Here is a 17,318-nt window from a genome sequence, read left to right as displayed (position 1 = left end):
TTTAAACTTTGATGGACATGCGTGTCACCGGGAGAGCTTGTTAAAATGTAGGTTCTGATTTCAGTAGGGCTGGGGAGGGAGGGACCTGAGAGTCTGCCCCTCCGTAGGCGCCCCACTGGTGGCTGCTGCTGCGGACCTGCATCAGACCACACTTCAGGTAGCACGGTTCCAGGATCTAGAAGTAACAGTGTGTCTGGATTTTAGATATTCCATGGGAAGTCCCTGGACGTTGAATTTTTTTTTTAATTAAAAATGAATCTTTCCTTTGGCAGAAACTCAGAGAATATTTGGAAGGTAGTAATCTCATCACAAAACTTCAAGCCAAACATGACTTGTTGCAGAAGACCCTTGGAGAAGGTCAGTTATTTCAAATAGATGGGAAAAACATGGATTATGTTTTATTATATTATATCGTGTATATATATTCCATGATGTGTGTGGATGATGTGTTTAAGCTTTAAGACTCAGAGAACGCTGTTTGTTTAGACTTGGCTTTATTGGTTTCTGTAATAACTAAGTTCTCCTTGGAACTATTTCCTTCATGAGCTCGGTGGAATCTGGGCAGGACTGAGTAGTCAACACAGAGCTCCTGAGGGAGGCTCCTCGGAGCAGGGGCTGCTACCAGCAGAGAAGTCAGAAGGAGCCGAACTTGGCCCCACCTGCTAAACACCCCCACACACACACTTCTTCCTTCCTTTCCTGGACATTTCCGCCCCTCCAGCCCCACCCCTTTTATTTTACGGGGCCAATATTTTTGTCCCATCTCATGCCTTTTTGGACTCTAGAAAACAGTTCAACCAGTTTGGGCAACTTGTTTTCTTTCCATTGGCATTGGTTTTAATTAAGAAATAATCTACCTGGATACATTGTTAAATCTGATCATAGTAAAAACAACAACAATAGTTACCATTTATACAAGCCAGGCTTTCTCTGTGTTAGGCATCGTTCTGAGCTGTATGTTTAACTGGATACAATAAGTGTCCTCATTTTTACAAATGAGAAAACTGAAGGGGGAAAGGATTATAGGCAAAGGGAACTAGGTAAATGTTACTGTTTCTCTTTTCATCTTCAGGAAATTTAAAGGAAAAAATAAATATTAGCACAGTCCCTGTCTTTCATGCCTCATAGTCTGTAACTTTAATCATCTTTTATTCACACTGGATCCTGCTAGAAGTTATAAAAAGTGAGAAAGAATATGAATGGGAATGGGAAATGAGGACACTGAGGTGTGTGAGCAGCTCAGGCCAAAAACAGTTTGCTTCCCTTTGACATAAACTCTTGCCTCCTACCATTCTAGAACCTTCTTTCCCCATAAATTTTTCTATCACCTTACTTCCTTGTTTTCTCCAAAGGACCCGTTGCCCTCAGGGTGTGGACACATGGAGAAAGGTCGTCATGACCTAAGATCCCAGTGTCACAGTTAGTGCCAGGTTCTAAGATAGAAGGCCAATTTCACATACAAAAAAATTAACATTTATACTACTAAAAAGTGTCTTAAAAAATAACCAAACACAATGTATGAACTTTCATTAGATTCTGAATCGAAAGACAGAAGTTATAAAAGGCATTTTTAAGAGAATTGGAGAAATTTAAATATAGACTACTAAATGATATTACTGAATTAACGTTAATTTTCCTAGATATGGCGGTATGTTTATGAAGGAGGAGATCCTTCAGAAATGCTTGCTCAGTGTCATAGTGTTTGCAACTTGCTTTCCAAATGGTTCAGGAGAAAAGATACAGAGAAGGAGAGAGAAATAAAGCCAATGTGACAAAATGTTAACAATCGGGAAATCTAAGTGAAGAGTACATGTTTTCTGAACTAGTCTTCCAGCTGTTCTGTAACAGGCGTTTCAAGAACAACAACAAAAGACCTTTTTATCCTTTGAATTGTTGTTCTACTTCAGCGTTTGTGTCCCATTTTCCCTGCCCCATTTTCCCTTCATAGTATCAGGTCCTTTTTTTTTTTTTTTCTCCATTTTTTACAAATGCCTGATATCTCACTGATGCCCCCAAGGCCAGTTGCCAGTCCTGAAGCGTAAGTTATCCTAAGTGTAGACCAATGCTTACGGGCACACAGCGCATCCGCGCAGGACTGGATACCACTTTAGAAATTGTGAGCTGGAGGGAGTTACGCGCTGGGTGAATTCATGCTGGGCACTGCATGCAGAAATGTGTGTTAATACCCTTGGGATCTCATTCTGAAACGAGTGTGGAACTCATTCGGCATAGATTCCCTTATGTTTCTAGGAGACAACTCTCCGATGGTTAATGTTATTTACGTGCCATTATTAAATAGGGCTATATTTTAGCCAATTTAGGGCTATATTTTTAGCCAGTTTGTTGAATCCGTGCTCCAGATTCTGTCTTTAGTTCCTGAACTGTGTAAAGCTATATTGTACCTTGTGAACTCTAAGGCAGGATTTCTTTATCTTGGAATTTCTTTCAGTAATTTCCATTGCTCTAGTGGCATAAGCTGGGGTCAGGTGTACCAGGCCTTCCTAAGACTAGGTTTATTCTGCATGGGAAAGTGGCTGGTTCTCATTCGGTGGCAGCGGGCACAGTGGCCTCTGCCCACTGGTGGCAGGCCTCTGCTCCCCGGGCCTGGCCCACATGGAGGCTTGGCAGCACACCAGGCATTGGTCACTGCCTGCAGCTGACACTGGCAGCTTTGCCCCGGGAAAAACTGAGCATAAAGAACATGGCCTACCTTTTAGCTCGACCACTGGGAGCCTCTGGCTTTCCATGCGTTAACAGGCTTCCGCTGAAGGACACTAGGAAAGTTCATGGCGCCTGTCCCACACTTGAGATGATTCAATGATGAGCCCTTATGAAAAAATCCAAGTCTAGGTTTGGCTGAATAAAGTAGTAGCACAGGATTAAATGGTGTGTTCGGGGACAGCCCCGCCTTCCTATACAGAAATCACGTCTCTAAATTATTCTAGACTCACTACTCCAAAAACTGCCTTCCTAGTAAAACAAATAGAGCTTACCCCAGGGATTTCACAGCTGATCATACACCGCTGAAACTGTAACTACAGACATGTGTTTGGCCTGTCTTACTGCTCGCTGTTGGCAGGCTACCCGTGGCCAACTCCTTTGATTTACAACATTTCGGAGCAACGAGACTGGGTTCTTAAAGCAGCACTGTCAAAATTCAGAATTCCAAACCTTTGAAAACTGTTGAGATAGAAAGAAACATCATCAGTTGTTAATGCCAAAGTTGTCGTCATCTTCTGTACCCTTCAGCAGCACCGCCACATCCTTTCGTGATAGCGTTTGTTTTTAAATTGGGGAAGTTACATTCAGCACAGTAAGTGAACACCGAAATCTTTTTCTTTTGTAGTAACGAGCTTAATGTCCACATCGGCTTCTTTGCGTGCAACATTTGGAATTGAGGGGAGGTAAACATCAGGGCAGTTTCTGCGAAACACAGATCGTCCGGCCCTGGAAGCGGGGTTACGTGTTACGTTATTTTTGCACCGGGCACAAGATTTCTGACAAAGGCATTAAATAGGTTACCCTCACACAATTCATTGTCTGTCTTTAAGTAGGAGTACAAATATCCTTTCAAAAGAGAAGATAGTGGTAAAAACTTGGGTGTTTTTGTTTTTTAGAAAAGCCTGCAGTTGTTGATATTAAGGAAGAAAAAAGGCTGGGAAGTAATGCCAGGAGGTCCTCATCAATCATTCATTAAGGACCTTCGCTCAGTTTGAGTTTTGCACATTTTAAATATTTTATTTAATTGGGTTATTTTTTATCTCAGATTACTACCAAAATATATTTTGGTTTACCCTTTTATATTGTGGAGGAAAAAATACATTTGGGCATGAAAAAATAATTTACTTCCTAATTCTCAAGTGAAATTGTAATGAGCAGTCAAATTAGGCGTTTGTATCAAGAACAAGGTAATCCTGAGGCTTTTTTTCCCCCTCCAAACAACATGTATTGGGGAAAAAGGGGTAATGAGTTGTCTGTTGCTTTTAATAATTAAGTAACCTAACAAAGAAAATGATTGAAATCTAATCTTCAGACCACTGGAAGCTTTCACAATTCTCTGGGAAGCAGATTCTCCTAAGCTTGTGTGTTATTGATCTATTAATGATGATACTGATTAAAAAATAAAACATTCATCATTTGAGACACACTCAGTACTATTAGCTGAAAGAAACGGATGTGGTGGCGGTTATACTATGAATGATAGTTCTTTTGCAAAGCTTGCTCTTGGTTCATTAATCAAAATGCATCTTTTATAGGTTTTTAATTTTTTATCTCATACTATTAACCATGGATGGATGGAGCAAAATGAATTTGAGTCATTTTATATATGATCTTTTTCTAACTCTAGAGAATATTTGGTTGGGATATTTGAACAAAAATAGCAAAATTTCAAAGTTGTAAAGCATTTCATTTTTAAGGAATTATTAGCATCTTTATCACTGACTTGAAAGTGATTAAGTTGTGTTATTTCATTTAATTTTATATGTATTTATTAAATTTGTTTAATAATTGGTTAAATGTGTTAAACCTTCAGTGCTAAAACTTCATAGAGCCACATATGGCGCAGAGATGCTAGCCGTGACCCCTGCCTTTCCTCTGGGATGTTTCAAAGTGTTGGATCGCGGGGGAAACACTTGCATTTTATAATATATGACTTGGGAGCTCAGGTCTAGAATTCCAACAGACCTGGACCCTAGTGCCAGGCCCATCACATACTAACAGCATGACCACAGGCCAGATGCCCAGCCTGTCATGTAAAAGAAGAATAATACTAGTGCCTACGTAATGACATTGTTTTGAAAATTGCGAGTTAATATATAGAAAGTGCTTAGAACCACGTCTAAAGACATGGCAGCTATCATTGCTGTTTTTACTGTTGTTACTAATATATTTTATGTCAAACCGTTATGCTATAATAAAGTAGGCACCACGACAGAATACAACACAGCACAGGCCAGATAGTTTCTGTGCCCTCAGCCCGCTACTCATTCTAGTGACTCACCCTGGGTGATCTAAGCTGGGCCCCGCGGCCCCAGCACAACATGGGTGGTAGAGACTGTCAAACCTTAATCGCCAGCCCCGCCTTCTCTCTGCCCTTTCACTCTATGTAGCCAGGTTCCTGCTGGAGGAGACCCCATAGACACTGCATGCTATACTCAGCTCAGGGCGTGCTGTCTCTACTTTCTGGTAGACCCTCTCTCCCACTTACAGATATAACTATAGATTATTCTGGAGTTAGGTGTCCACCTTCTCTTTCTCTTTTCCCCCAAAGTAGCAGAAGGAAGAAGAGGGGACTTACAGGTAGATGATAGGTAGATCCGGGTAGCAGGGGGAAAATCTAATTCTTCTTCTATCCCTTTGCCCCCACTCCAAGTCTTGGCTAAGATCTGATTCTGCCAGCCAACACTTAACAGTGGCCTGGGTCTGTGTTGAGAAAGGTATTTTCTGATATTAAACATCACCCCCTGTTAAGTAAATAGATGTGAATGAAAAACTTTGTGTTACTTGTTGAAAAGGAGATAATACAGTAAAAGACTCTTTGGTGGCCTGGGAAGGTTCATTCACCATTCTGAATAAGCCAGCTTTCTGTACTGTTGCCACGTTGGCCTTGCTCTGCAAGTCTGAGTCACTGCCTTATGATACAGTGGGCCGGGCACACCTGTTTGGGCTACAACATGAACGCTCACTGCCAGCTATACCTGCAGACTGAGGACCATATCATCGTTTTGCAAACAAACCAGCTGAATGCTTCACTTTCCCACACCCCTTCCCACGGCTCCACCCTAAATGTAAGAAAGAGCAGACAGCAACCATAGACACATTTAAACTTGAAACCGGCACAGCTTGTAGGAACACCGCAAAAATACAGAGCAGTTATTTAAAACAAGTCAAGAAGTCTGAATGTACAAGAAGAACCTCATGTTTTAAATAACTGAGAACTTCTAGCTTACAAATTAGTGGAATGTAGCATAATTTAATACCCTTTTACTTTAATATCTGCAAATGTCATTTCTGATTATAAAACTCAGCTTCTCTCCCCAATTTCATATTATAGAAAAAACAGCAATTTAATCTAAAGGAAATTAAGTTCTCCCAATCCTACATGAACCCTTACTTCTTTCTTCCCTGTAAGGTGTCAGTCAAGACAGAGGGAATAACTAACAATCTGGGATGTGTTTTATTTGTATTTCATCCTTGAACTTATAGTTAGATAAAGCAGCTACTTCTTGTTTAAATAAATAAATAAATCTCTCTGCCTCAAATTGCCAAGTAAAATGTGTTTCTACAATCTATAGAATTTATTAGATGTTATGTATAGATTCTATGAAATATTTACTTTGAATTATTTGCCTATAATTTTATGCTATCCTCATCTTAAAATAATGGACAGATGATATAAAATATTACCAAATGCATTCTACTAATTTCATTCTATTTCCTTATTTTAATTTTTTTTCTGCAGGTCATAGAGCAGAGTATATGACTACAAGGTAGGAAAACGTTTTATTATAACTCATATTGTGTCCCACTCACCTGTTCTTTAATAAGAAGCAGCCTTTGAACATACTTTGTTAACGAGCATGAAAGATAGTTTTGGCTTAACAGAACGCAGTAACGCGAAATGTTTGAGCTTCTCCCAAAATAGGATTTGCTCTGTCTGGCAGATCTGAAGATTCCCAAAGGAATTGTAAAGCTCTTTAATGAGGAGACTCAGAAAAAAAGACCTAAATTGAATGTGTTTAGTTTATCTAATTCAAAACGCTTTTAAGTTTCTAGAAAAAGTCCAACAAGGCTTTTGATAATTTTATTAACAAGCAACAGTGTGTGCATATCCACTGTGTTAGCAAGTGCAAAGCATGATGGGTTACATCCCACGCCTGCTTTGCCCTGTCATGTAAAAGTTAGAGCTGCGTCGAATGTGCTTCGGATCTCGGCTCTCTACCACCTGCTGGTTTACTGGAAAGATTTAACTTTTAATGCCTACAACCATATTGCATTTCATTTCTTTTTTGTACTTCGTGGAAGGATTGTCAAACTAGTGCTGAGAAAGAAAAGCCTTTTTGGAAGCTGATTCTGATGTGGGTTGAGGAAAGGTTATGGCAACTTTTATTTTCCTGCATCCACATTTGTGCAACAGTCAGAAATTATTCTAATTGACATAGCAAGAATTTACACTTTTATAGTTGGGTTCTCTTTGAGGTAAGAGGCATTTAGAACACTGGGGTGCCTGTTGCTGGAGTTGGCAAGTTGATTTTCAAGGATCTGTAATGTTCCTGCTGGGAAGTTTATTCAAAAGGAAGCTTCTCTTACTTTTTGGTGAACCAAATAGGGAGACACAGCTACTGACTTGTCAAAACTTTACAAAAATACTGCGGTTTTTCTCCCCTGTATCAAGGACAAAAGGGAATATCACTGCTACACAGTAATATGCAGCTTAGGGGGATTTTCTTGCATTTAGTATCTCTTTGCACTATCCACCGTTTTACTTGTTTAACTTATAATTAATGTAAGGCACTTTGGAATAATTTTTCCAAAAGAAGGAATGCAAATATATTAATTTTCAATGGGAGCAGTACCTGCTGAACGGGCTAGATACTCGTATCCCTCCGACTGGAGCTTTCTCTCCTGCACTCGGACAGCCTCCACCGGCGGCCAGAGTGGCAGGCAGTTGTGTGCTGGGCCCACACCCAGAGCGAGTCATACCCTGTGTGATGGCCCTGGCTCTGCTCACCTGGTGTGCATTGTGCAGCGTAGAGCCAGAACCACTGTCAGCACAGCAGTCTGCCTGATAAGCCACCGCTGCCCTGGGAAATGACTTTGCTAAGCACTCGGGCAGTTTGTTTTAATTTCAAGTCATTCTCACAGCGATAGTCTCTTCACATTTGCCTCATAATTTAGAGCCATTGGGAGAGGCAATTTTCAGGCCTTTGGTAGAAAACTCAGAAGACATCCCTGTATTAGCCCCAGCCAGGGGCGGCTCTCAGTCAAGCGGGAACAATGGCCCAGCGCCACTGGGGGCTTTGCTCCAGGTACAGTTTTGCTTGTCCCATGAATCAGTGACCAAGCAAAATGAGCCTGTGTTCTTGTCTTAGCTTTGTGAGCTGCTCCAGAGACCATCAGATGTAAAGCTCTGTTGGACCTTGGAGTAACTATGCTTTCTAGTTTCTTAACTGATTTGTTGGTATCTTGGAGTCTTGCTGCCCCTCGGGGGTTAGCCAATTCCTAGAGATAGCGAGGGACCTGCTGTCCCATGTGCCTTTTTGTTTACAAACCAACCAGTCCAGAGCCCATCCCCTCCACCACCTCCTTCATCGAGCTTTCACACTCAGGGCCACTATTCCTGTTCCCAATCACCCAAAGGCCAGGTCCCAGACCACTAGGGACAGTTCCCATGCCCCAGAGCCCACCAAAATTATCCCAGCTAGCCAATCCTAAACCTGTTTACCCAGCTTTGTCTATTCCTTCCAACGGGATCACAGCAAAGGCTCTTGCCCAATTTTCCCTTGCTCCCTCTCTCCCCGACCAGCCCTGCCGCTTGCCCAGGTGGGCATGCCCCTCCCTTTGAGAACTGTGAGTAAGCAACTGTCTCTTCAATGACAACTGTCTTCTGATCTGTTGCCCTCACCAGCCATGGATAAAAATAAAGCCTACATTTTAAAATACTCCTATAATAATGAAAAGAGTGAATAAAATCAAGCTCATGTGGTTAGTTAGAGTCCTTGGTGGGCAGTGTTTTCTTTTCTTAACTCTACCAGACCCTTTCTTCTGTGGATGGCACAGAATTCAGTGTATAAAAGACCAGAAATTTCAGCAGCGGCAGATTATGACAAGCTGCCTGGTAGAAGTTTCTGCATTTGCTTCTGGACATTTGCAAAGGCTCCTTCTGCCTTTCAAGCTCAGTGGGGCTTCAGGTGCTGCGTGCTGCATGCCCTCATTTCATTAGTCATATAAGCCCACCTGCTGGAAAGTCTTAGCATCTGGCTGTGGAAGGCCAAATCAGCACATTCGTTCCCCTACTGCTCTTGATTGCAGTGGTAACATCTAATGAAGCTGGGCAGGCTTCCACATAAATTCCTGGGATTTTGTTTCCAAACTGGCCTTTCTGAACTTAAGTGAACTTAAAAAAGGTAATTCTTCCTAGAGAGTTTGCAGCTTAAAAAGGGGCTTTACCTAATTTCCAAGTGTGATGTACATCGTCACATAAGCCTTCCAATTAAGAAGTTTACATTGGAATGTCCCGAGAGAGAGGTCTTGGGACTCTTCCTCCATGTATTCCATTCAGCACAGTTGTAGAAGTTGAATTAGATAATCCTGAGCCTCTTTGCTCTCAAGGGAGAGGACAGAAAAGTTTCACTTGCCCAATTACAGAGCAAGATGCTGCAAGGTGTATAAATATGGTATGTGGCACACCTGATGTACGTGTGCCACAGGCTTAGCCATCGAAGCAAACAGGCTGGAGACGGAGAGAGCTCGGAACAGAATGAACTGGTACATTCTAATACTCTGCAAATATCTAGGTGATGAGATGGTTTGTTTTAAAGAAATAATAATTCATGTGAGTCTGTACATTCGTGCCCAAGAAATAGCTTTGAAACCCAACTCTGTCTTTTCACCTGTGATCCATTAATAGTTACTTTTGTATCAGATCAAATCCCATTGATACCTGTGGGATACTGAACAGATGTGATGTTATTTGCATTGGGGAATTGTGTTGTAACTAAAAATACGATAGTTAATTTCTCATATGAGGATGTATCAGAGCCCTAATTTTCATGACCCTTCTTGCCTTCTATGTGGCTTGTCAGCCAAATAACACAAATCTTGGTTTGTAACACTTGGCCAAATAGTTCTCCGTTCCCTTTGGTGATGCTTTTCATTTTACACAAACTAGCCAATAAATGTCAGCTACAACAGCCACAATACATGAAAAAAGTGGTCTGAATGAATAGCTTGTATGACTTTGATACGTAAGTAAAAGTAAATCTACAGGGAAGGGGAAGGACTATTTTCCACCGTGGGTGGGGGTGGGGAAGGAACACAGAATTAGTGTTTTATAATTTTGACGTGACCTATGGGTGTTTCGTTTATTGTTTGATTTCTGCCATGCTCAGTAATTATATTCCCTTCCCTTAGGCCTCCAAATGTTCCCCCTAAGCCCCAGAAACACAGGAAGTCCAGACCCCGCTCACAGTATAATGCTAAGTTGTTTAATGGGGATTTGGAAACATTCGTCAAGGTACTGGCTCCAGCCATCTGGGTGGCTGATCTCCATGCTTCTTACTATAATGGTCTCAGCCTCTCATAAAAGGAGGCAGGTCATTATGTCCACGTCTGTCCTGGGGCTCTTCGCTTTCCCAGAAAATCAATATAATATTTCCTGAAGTCAGAGAGAAAAGAATATTTGGTTTGAGTGCCTTCAGTAGAGGAAATAAATGTGGGTTTCTCTTATGCTGGCAAAAGAGAAAGCCCTCTTTATTTAAAAAGAAAAAAAGCCACAATTTGTACAAAAAGGGAAAAAGCTACCTGGTAAAATGTTTTGGTTTTTCTCGTGCAAGTGAGATGGCACAGAATATATTATTGAAGTGTATTGTTACGGTGGCTCTGAAGCTCAACACGAGTTTTTATTTCCCTTGACTTGAGGAATTCATTATATTGGATAAATTGTAAGACCCTGTGGCCTATATCTTGTATCTCTGCTGTGTTTACTCTGTCTTCTTTTTCACCCTGTATTTCTGTAATGCTTCTAGCCGAGGACGAAGGAACTCGCACGCGAGACATCAGGTATAGTGCTACAGGCAAGCGAGGACACAGCCTCTTTCGCTCTTGGTGTCAGTTTCAAATCAGAGTCATGCTTGGCTTTAATTGGGTTTTTTAAAGGTCTTTAAAAGAAAAATGTTTGCAGTGAGAAATCAGGCCTATGAATAGGCTTTACTTAGAAAGGAATTGTAGAAATAGAACACTGATCTAAGAATAGTCTTCTCTAGTAAACCTGGATAAACTCATAGTTTTTATATTCTGTATTTGGCAAATGGACCAAATTTGAGTCGTAGGATTTTATTAAGGAAAGTCAGTGTTAAATACCAAATGCACATTTAGTACTGGATTATGTACCCTCATGTAAAATATACAAAAAAAAAAAAACCCTGAGTCTTTCATAGTTAACATTTTATGACCCAGGCTGCAGTGTTTCTGAAGACTAAATTTACATAGGAAACTACATCATTGATAATCTCCCTTAATACTATGGTACAGATATCCTACTTTCTTAATAGTATGTTACAGAAAGCTTACCTTCTTTAAAGACATCTTTTACTGAGTAGGTAAACTAATGGTTGTAAAACATGTGCACACACATGTGGTGTGTGTATGGACAGACAGATACACACGTGCACAGAGAGATTGAATACCTCTCGGGGCCTTAAAAATGGGCCCTCACCCTAGAAGTAAGTGAAAGGTCACTGGACAACCTAAATAGCTAAATAGCAATCACAAATCCACTGCGATAAGCCTTAAACTCAGAAGAGCCTTACCGGCTCTAATTTAATATACAATTATTATCAAATTTGATTATCTAGTTTCCCAGCGCAGGGCTCACAAGCAGGGATAAATTAGCTGGAGAGAAGGGAACAATGACACAGAAGCCCTGAGGTGAGCAGCAGAACAGGCCTGGCAGAGAAAGAGAATGTAGAAAAGCCCAGAAAAGCAGATGGAGGATTCTGTTCTATCTGATAACATAGTGTGAGAATGACTGCTTAAGATGATAGAAAAGCACATATTATATTTTTGAAAGATTTTTCATTAAGAAGAGTTTAACCGAATTTAGGCACTAAAGCAAGGGTAAACCAGTTATCATGGGACATTCCCTGATGTGAACCCTTCCTTCTCCCAGATGGCACATTACAGAATCGTTGCTAAAAGCAATAACAGAGCGGACACAGAGATCTCTGCCCTTCTAGAAAGTGCTCCATCAGTTGAGGTCCCCACAATGTCCCTGTGAGACAGCAAGAGCAAAACCATTTTTCCTCTCTTTCCCACTGGGCCACTGAGACACAAAGGGGTGTCTCTAAATGGCAGGTGAGCACTGCTCACTGTTCCGCCTCTTGTAAAGTGTTCGACCAAAGTATCTGGCATCCATAAAATTGAATTAGAACACACACACTTTTTTAAATCCAGAATTCATTATATCTGAATGAAATACTTATAATAGGTAAAAGATTAACAATTGAGGAAATATAAGGACAAAAATATTTGAAGTGATATGCAAACCTAAGACATCTTTCTTTAGAACTATTTTAGTGCAAACATTTTCCTTTTAATAACCTTTATTCTTTGTTTTTCTTTTTGTTTTAACACTAAATTTACCAGAGATGCAAACTAATATTCTCCTTTCATCACTTTATATTTAAATATTTGTTGCTTTTTTACAATGTTACATGCATTGTTCATATAAAGGTTACTTCCCCTAAAACACACTTGTATCTTAATGAAAAATCCCCTCACATATTCAGTAGGTTTTGATAAAATTACATTGTCATTCTTTTGTCAACTAGTCCACACTAAAAAGAGTTTTTATTCTTAAGGGCCTTCTTTAAGAAATTAATAAAGTTTATATTTCTAAAACAAACTAACTATTACAGAAACCTAATATAGGCTCTAGAAGTAATTGAACCATTAACTGGATTATACACTGATTAGATTGTCTTAAAACCTAAAATAAAACTCTCCCTCAAGTTGTGTATTACCCATTCTAGGAATAATAAAGAGTTTAAATTGCTGAACCACGTTATTCCCAATCTTTCCTATGTGGCTTAATTGGAAAGGTTAGTGGATTCTGAATTGTTCAAATATGTTAAGACAGCCAAATTCTTCTTGTATTTCAGAATAAAATTCCTCATGAATTAGTACCTAATGTCAGCTAATCAGTTCGAACCTCCATGTTTCCTTTAAAATCTAATTTCTGAAAGAGCAGAGTCTGAAAGTACATGAAAAATAACTCCCTAGCCAGTAGCCTCCTTTAACTACGCGGAGTGCATGGCGTCGATCCATACTTAACTGTGACCTTCACAGCTCCTTTGTCTCATTTGTCATCCTATACATGTTTTAAAGCATTTCTAGTATTCCATTTGTTCAGTATAGTGCTCTGACTATATTACAAGATGTGGGAGAAAATGGCAAAAAATGTCCCTTCCTAAGAAAACAAGATCTCCTGGGATATGCAGTTGTGCCATTTTTTAAATCCATAAAACATGAAAAAATAACAATGAAAAATCTGTAAGGATATGTAAGTTCCGGTGCAAATTAAATAAATACATTACACATTATAAGCATCTGTAAAGCAATTTTCATATCATATACCCGGAAACACGTAAACCTCGCAGGGACGCCACAGAGAGGGTCCTGAGGTGGCTGTAAGGCTGTGTTTGGTGCCTAGGACAGCCAGTCAGGCCTAAGATGCTGTGGTCAGAATGCACAGTTCTTTTTAGGCCCATTAGGTTAATTGTATAAATAACCTTTTAAAAAATGAGCGATTCATATATTCATTTTGGTAGGTGTGCCTAAATGTAAGTAAAAGAGGTGAGTTAGCTTTGCCATCTCTAGGCATAGGCGAGTTAAGTTGAATCAGGATTGTTTTAAATGTATTTAATTTGGTTTGCTCCAGAACTGCTATATACCTTTGGTTAAATATAAGTTTATAGTTGGCCCTTGTGGAATATTGGGAGGGGGGTGTGTTTGGAAACAATCATTTGAAAGATGATCAGAGCCTGCACTCCATGCAGTTAACCTGTGGGTTTATTATTAGGTGTGATTTATGCCTCTCCCTTGCAGTTAACTGGCTTCTGTCTCTTTACCCAGGACTCAGGACAGATTATCCCCCTCATTGTGGAAAGTTGTATTCGGTTCATCAATCTCTACGGTAAGCCATGAACTACGAAATTCTTATTTCAATAAATAATCACTAGGAAGATTTCAGTAAATGTGTCTATCCACTTAACATTTAATTCTTGAGAAATGGGGGACCTAGAGGATGTAATGGGATCGCTCACCCTCTCTCCCTTCTGTTCTCCTTAGGTCTTCAGCATCAGGGGATTTTCAGAGTGTCTGGTTCCCAGGTGGAAGTCAGCGACATTAAAAACTCATTTGAGAGAGGTAATTGCATGTCTATACCTTTAAGCAAGTCGTGTAAAAAGTCATCATTTTCTGTAGAGTGAAGTAGCATACTCATCCTTTATATCTTAAAGACCTTTCTCTTTGCATTTATTTTATTTTGGATATTGAGGTAAGAATCTATTTAGAATAGTTGAGAAATCAATCCAAAATCATGTGACTTCGTTATCAAGTCTAGGAAAGTGTGTGAGGTTTGGTCCAGGGTTAGCAATGGCCACGATCATCCCCAGCGTGTGTGTCCAAAACGCAGGAAGGGTCCTAGAAGAGTGGCAGGAACAGCTCTGGGCCTAGATAGCAGGTGTCTGAGGCGACTCATCCCAGGTGCATGTCTGTTTCCTTTGCTGGGAACTCTTTTCTTCCCCTTGGTCGCATGCCCAGACCCCTTCCCCATGACCAGATGGTGCCTTACTCTTACTCACAATCGGCCATCACGTAAGTCCTACCAGTCTGTTAATTAGCATGTTATGATAGCAAAACCATACACTTTTGAGTCAGGCAGACCTAAAATCCAATCAGACTCTTTCATTTACTAATCGTGTGATTTGAGTCAGGTTACCCATCTCTTTCTTTGACCTCAGTTTCCTCATCTGCAAAATTCCAGAATTGGTGTGAGGATTAGGTGTGATCCATGAAAATACCTAACTCTTTAACGATGGCTCTTAGTTATTAATGCTCTCCAATTATAATGATCTGGGTACATCTGCACCTCCCTCCTCTGCGTGGAAGGCAAGTGGAGAGTGCAGAGCGGGAGGCATCGTGGCAAGGAGACAGGGCTGCTTTCCCTCTCTCAGTGCCATTTCCCCTGGCCTGGGCTTGGCAGGGAGCCCTTGAAATTTTGAGACCTTGGTTGAGGAGTAAACTTGGAGCCAGATTGCTTCCCTGTTCCAAATTCCCAGGCTGATGTGATGTGTAGAGCCGAGCGGCCTCCCCTGTCAGCAGCTAAGTGTTCCAAGGCCCTGACATTGACCACATTCAGGATAAGCCGAAATGTAGTGAAGCCTCAGGTTCCCGTGCCAGCCACCACAGGCATTATTATTTTTCCTTGGAAATTCCCCTGATATTTGTTATTTGTTTGTGATCTCTTTGGGTGAAGTTTTGTCACATTGGGCAAAAAAAAAATTTTTGGTAAATTTGCGTTTAATGATTTCCCACCCCAGGAGCAGAGAAAAGGGAACGAACATGTCCTTGAAAATAAACTGCCCCAAGAGACAAAAAGGAAAAATATTTAAATTCTATGTACATTTTTTGTGAACTTTAGAAGAGAAGAGCAGTCTTGTGAATAAAAAAATGGAGTTGGATTTAAGGCTGCATAATATTATGTTGAACTTAAGGACTTATCTCAATTTCTCAGGGAGATAGACTAGCCAGGCTGCTTACCTAATATTTTAAAACTGCTTACCATAAAGGAATAATAAAATTTTGTAATGTGATATATTTTTTAAATTTCTGCTTTCTATACAAATTCCTTGGTACATGGAGTTAAGGGTACATTTTCAAATTGCGCTGTCTGATTTCAGAGTCTTCCGCTGCTGAAGGCAGCTTTCAGAGATGCTGTGAATGCCACCTTCCACTTTGGGAAACACTTATTAATTTAATTGTGGGTGTTCACAATCAGGTGAAGCCTATAGTATTTCTGATACATTCTGCTGATCCATACAGAATAGTCAGACAGACCTGTACATTCTGTGTCTTTTTCCCACTAGGTTAAAAACACAGAATGTAGTATTTGAATTCATGTCAAACTAAGATTACAGATTTTAGCTTCAAAAAAAAAAGTTGGGTAAAATTTTAAATCCCACAATATTTTATTTTAAGATTTTGGTAACTTGTAAGGGATTATTTGGTAGCATAAGATTTTAAAAAGCTTTATTTTAGTCAACTATTTTAAGTTAATCATGGGGTGGCATATCTAAACCAATTATTTTAATTTTAGTACCATATAATCTTTTACAAAGTATAATTAAAAGATACACATATATATAGAAATGTGTGTGTGTGCGTGTGTATATGTGTAGAAACATATTTTTGCTCAGAGGCAGAAAACGAAACACTGTACATACAACTTTTTTTTTTTTTTAGGTGAAAATCCTTTGGCTGATGACCAGAGTAACCATGATATTAACTCAGTCGCTGGTGTTTTGAAGCTCTATTTCCGTGGGCTGGAAAACCCCCTCTTTCCTAAGGAAAGATTTAATGATCTGATTTCTTGTATCAGTAAGTGGACTTTAATTTTTAGTCTTTTCCCACTAGAACTGTTTCACTAACCAGTTTCCTGGAAGAAGCCGTGGCCCCTGCCCACATAGCCTCCCCGCCCCCACCATTGCCCCATTACCACCAAATTTCTGAGACCATTTGTTTTCTTTCTGGATTCAGCGTGAGTCATCCACCCAGCTGTGGCCTCGCCCTTAGCTGAGTGGGCTTTGCTCCTGAGCTTGCTCAGGCTCCGTGGAGCCCAAGAGCCTCCCACTTAGTGTCTGAAATAAAGCAGAAAGGCAGGTACCAAACAGCTAAGGGAGAGGAGGAAGTTATAAGCAGGGAAATAGAACTTTTTCTCGGCTTCTGGTTCTGGTTTCCCACCAATCTTAGGAGTGGGGTAATTTACCCATCTTGATGTTACTTCAAGAAATAAGGTAAACTGAGATAAATGATGGTTCTTACAGTGCAGAAATGCCAGGTGGTGACTGTCCATCAGTGGGCATCCCAACTCACAGGCAGAGCTGCACTGGGACTGTGGGCGACATATTATGAAACCAGTAATCATCAGCGGAATGAGGCACTGCTGTTTTCCTCAGTGGGGGCTTTAGACACTACTGGGGTGAAGGTGAAAAGAATATCAGCAATTAGGTATTAACTGCAGTTTCGTTCCATACATCTAAAAATGCGGTGCCCCTTTAAGTCCGTTTTCGCAGGCAAGAGTCTGATGCTGACTTACATCACTTAGTGAGGGCTTTCGTTAAAATCAAGCTTTATTCTAATACGGAAACCTCCTACACCAGCTTTCCAACTTCACACCTAATCAACAAGTACTATTGACTTTGCCTCCAAAAATCTCTCTACTCAGTCCTCCTTCCCCATTCTCACCACCATTTTCTCCCTGAAACTGTTGTTATGGTCTCTTACTTCTCCCTTTTGCCCTAGCTCCCCACCCTCCC

The 17,318-nt window shown here is 40.4% G+C and overlaps 1 protein-coding gene across 3 annotated transcripts in view; it reads left to right on the top strand.

Annotated features, from left to right (window-relative positions):
• Positions 1–17,318, top strand: part of SRGAP1 (SLIT-ROBO Rho GTPase activating protein 1) — a 255,508-nt gene that overhangs the window by 198,157 nt on the left and 40,033 nt on the right. For 2 of the 3 annotated variants that reach the window (XM_053921213.2, XM_053921214.2), the window contains exons 10-15: positions 273–357; positions 6,464–6,491; positions 10,135–10,237; positions 13,855–13,915; positions 14,071–14,148; positions 16,246–16,380. In XM_053921213.2, the coding sequence (XP_053777188.1) occupies positions 273–357; positions 6,464–6,491; positions 10,135–10,237; positions 13,855–13,915; positions 14,071–14,148; positions 16,246–16,380 (490 nt within the window). Of the gene's footprint in view, positions 1–272; positions 358–6,463; positions 6,492–10,134; positions 10,238–10,748; positions 10,783–13,854; positions 13,916–14,070; positions 14,149–16,245; positions 16,381–17,318 lie in introns of all 3 variants that reach the window. The other variant, XM_024576286.4, reaches the window with a different exon arrangement.

This window comes from Desmodus rotundus, chromosome 3 (assembly GCF_022682495.2).
Source record: "Desmodus rotundus isolate HL8 chromosome 3, HLdesRot8A.1, whole genome shotgun sequence".
Classification (NCBI taxonomy): Eukaryota; Metazoa; Chordata; class Mammalia; order Chiroptera; family Phyllostomidae; genus Desmodus; species Desmodus rotundus.
The sequence above is the reverse complement of the archived record's forward strand: the minus strand, read 5'-3'. Positions and strand labels throughout refer to the sequence as shown.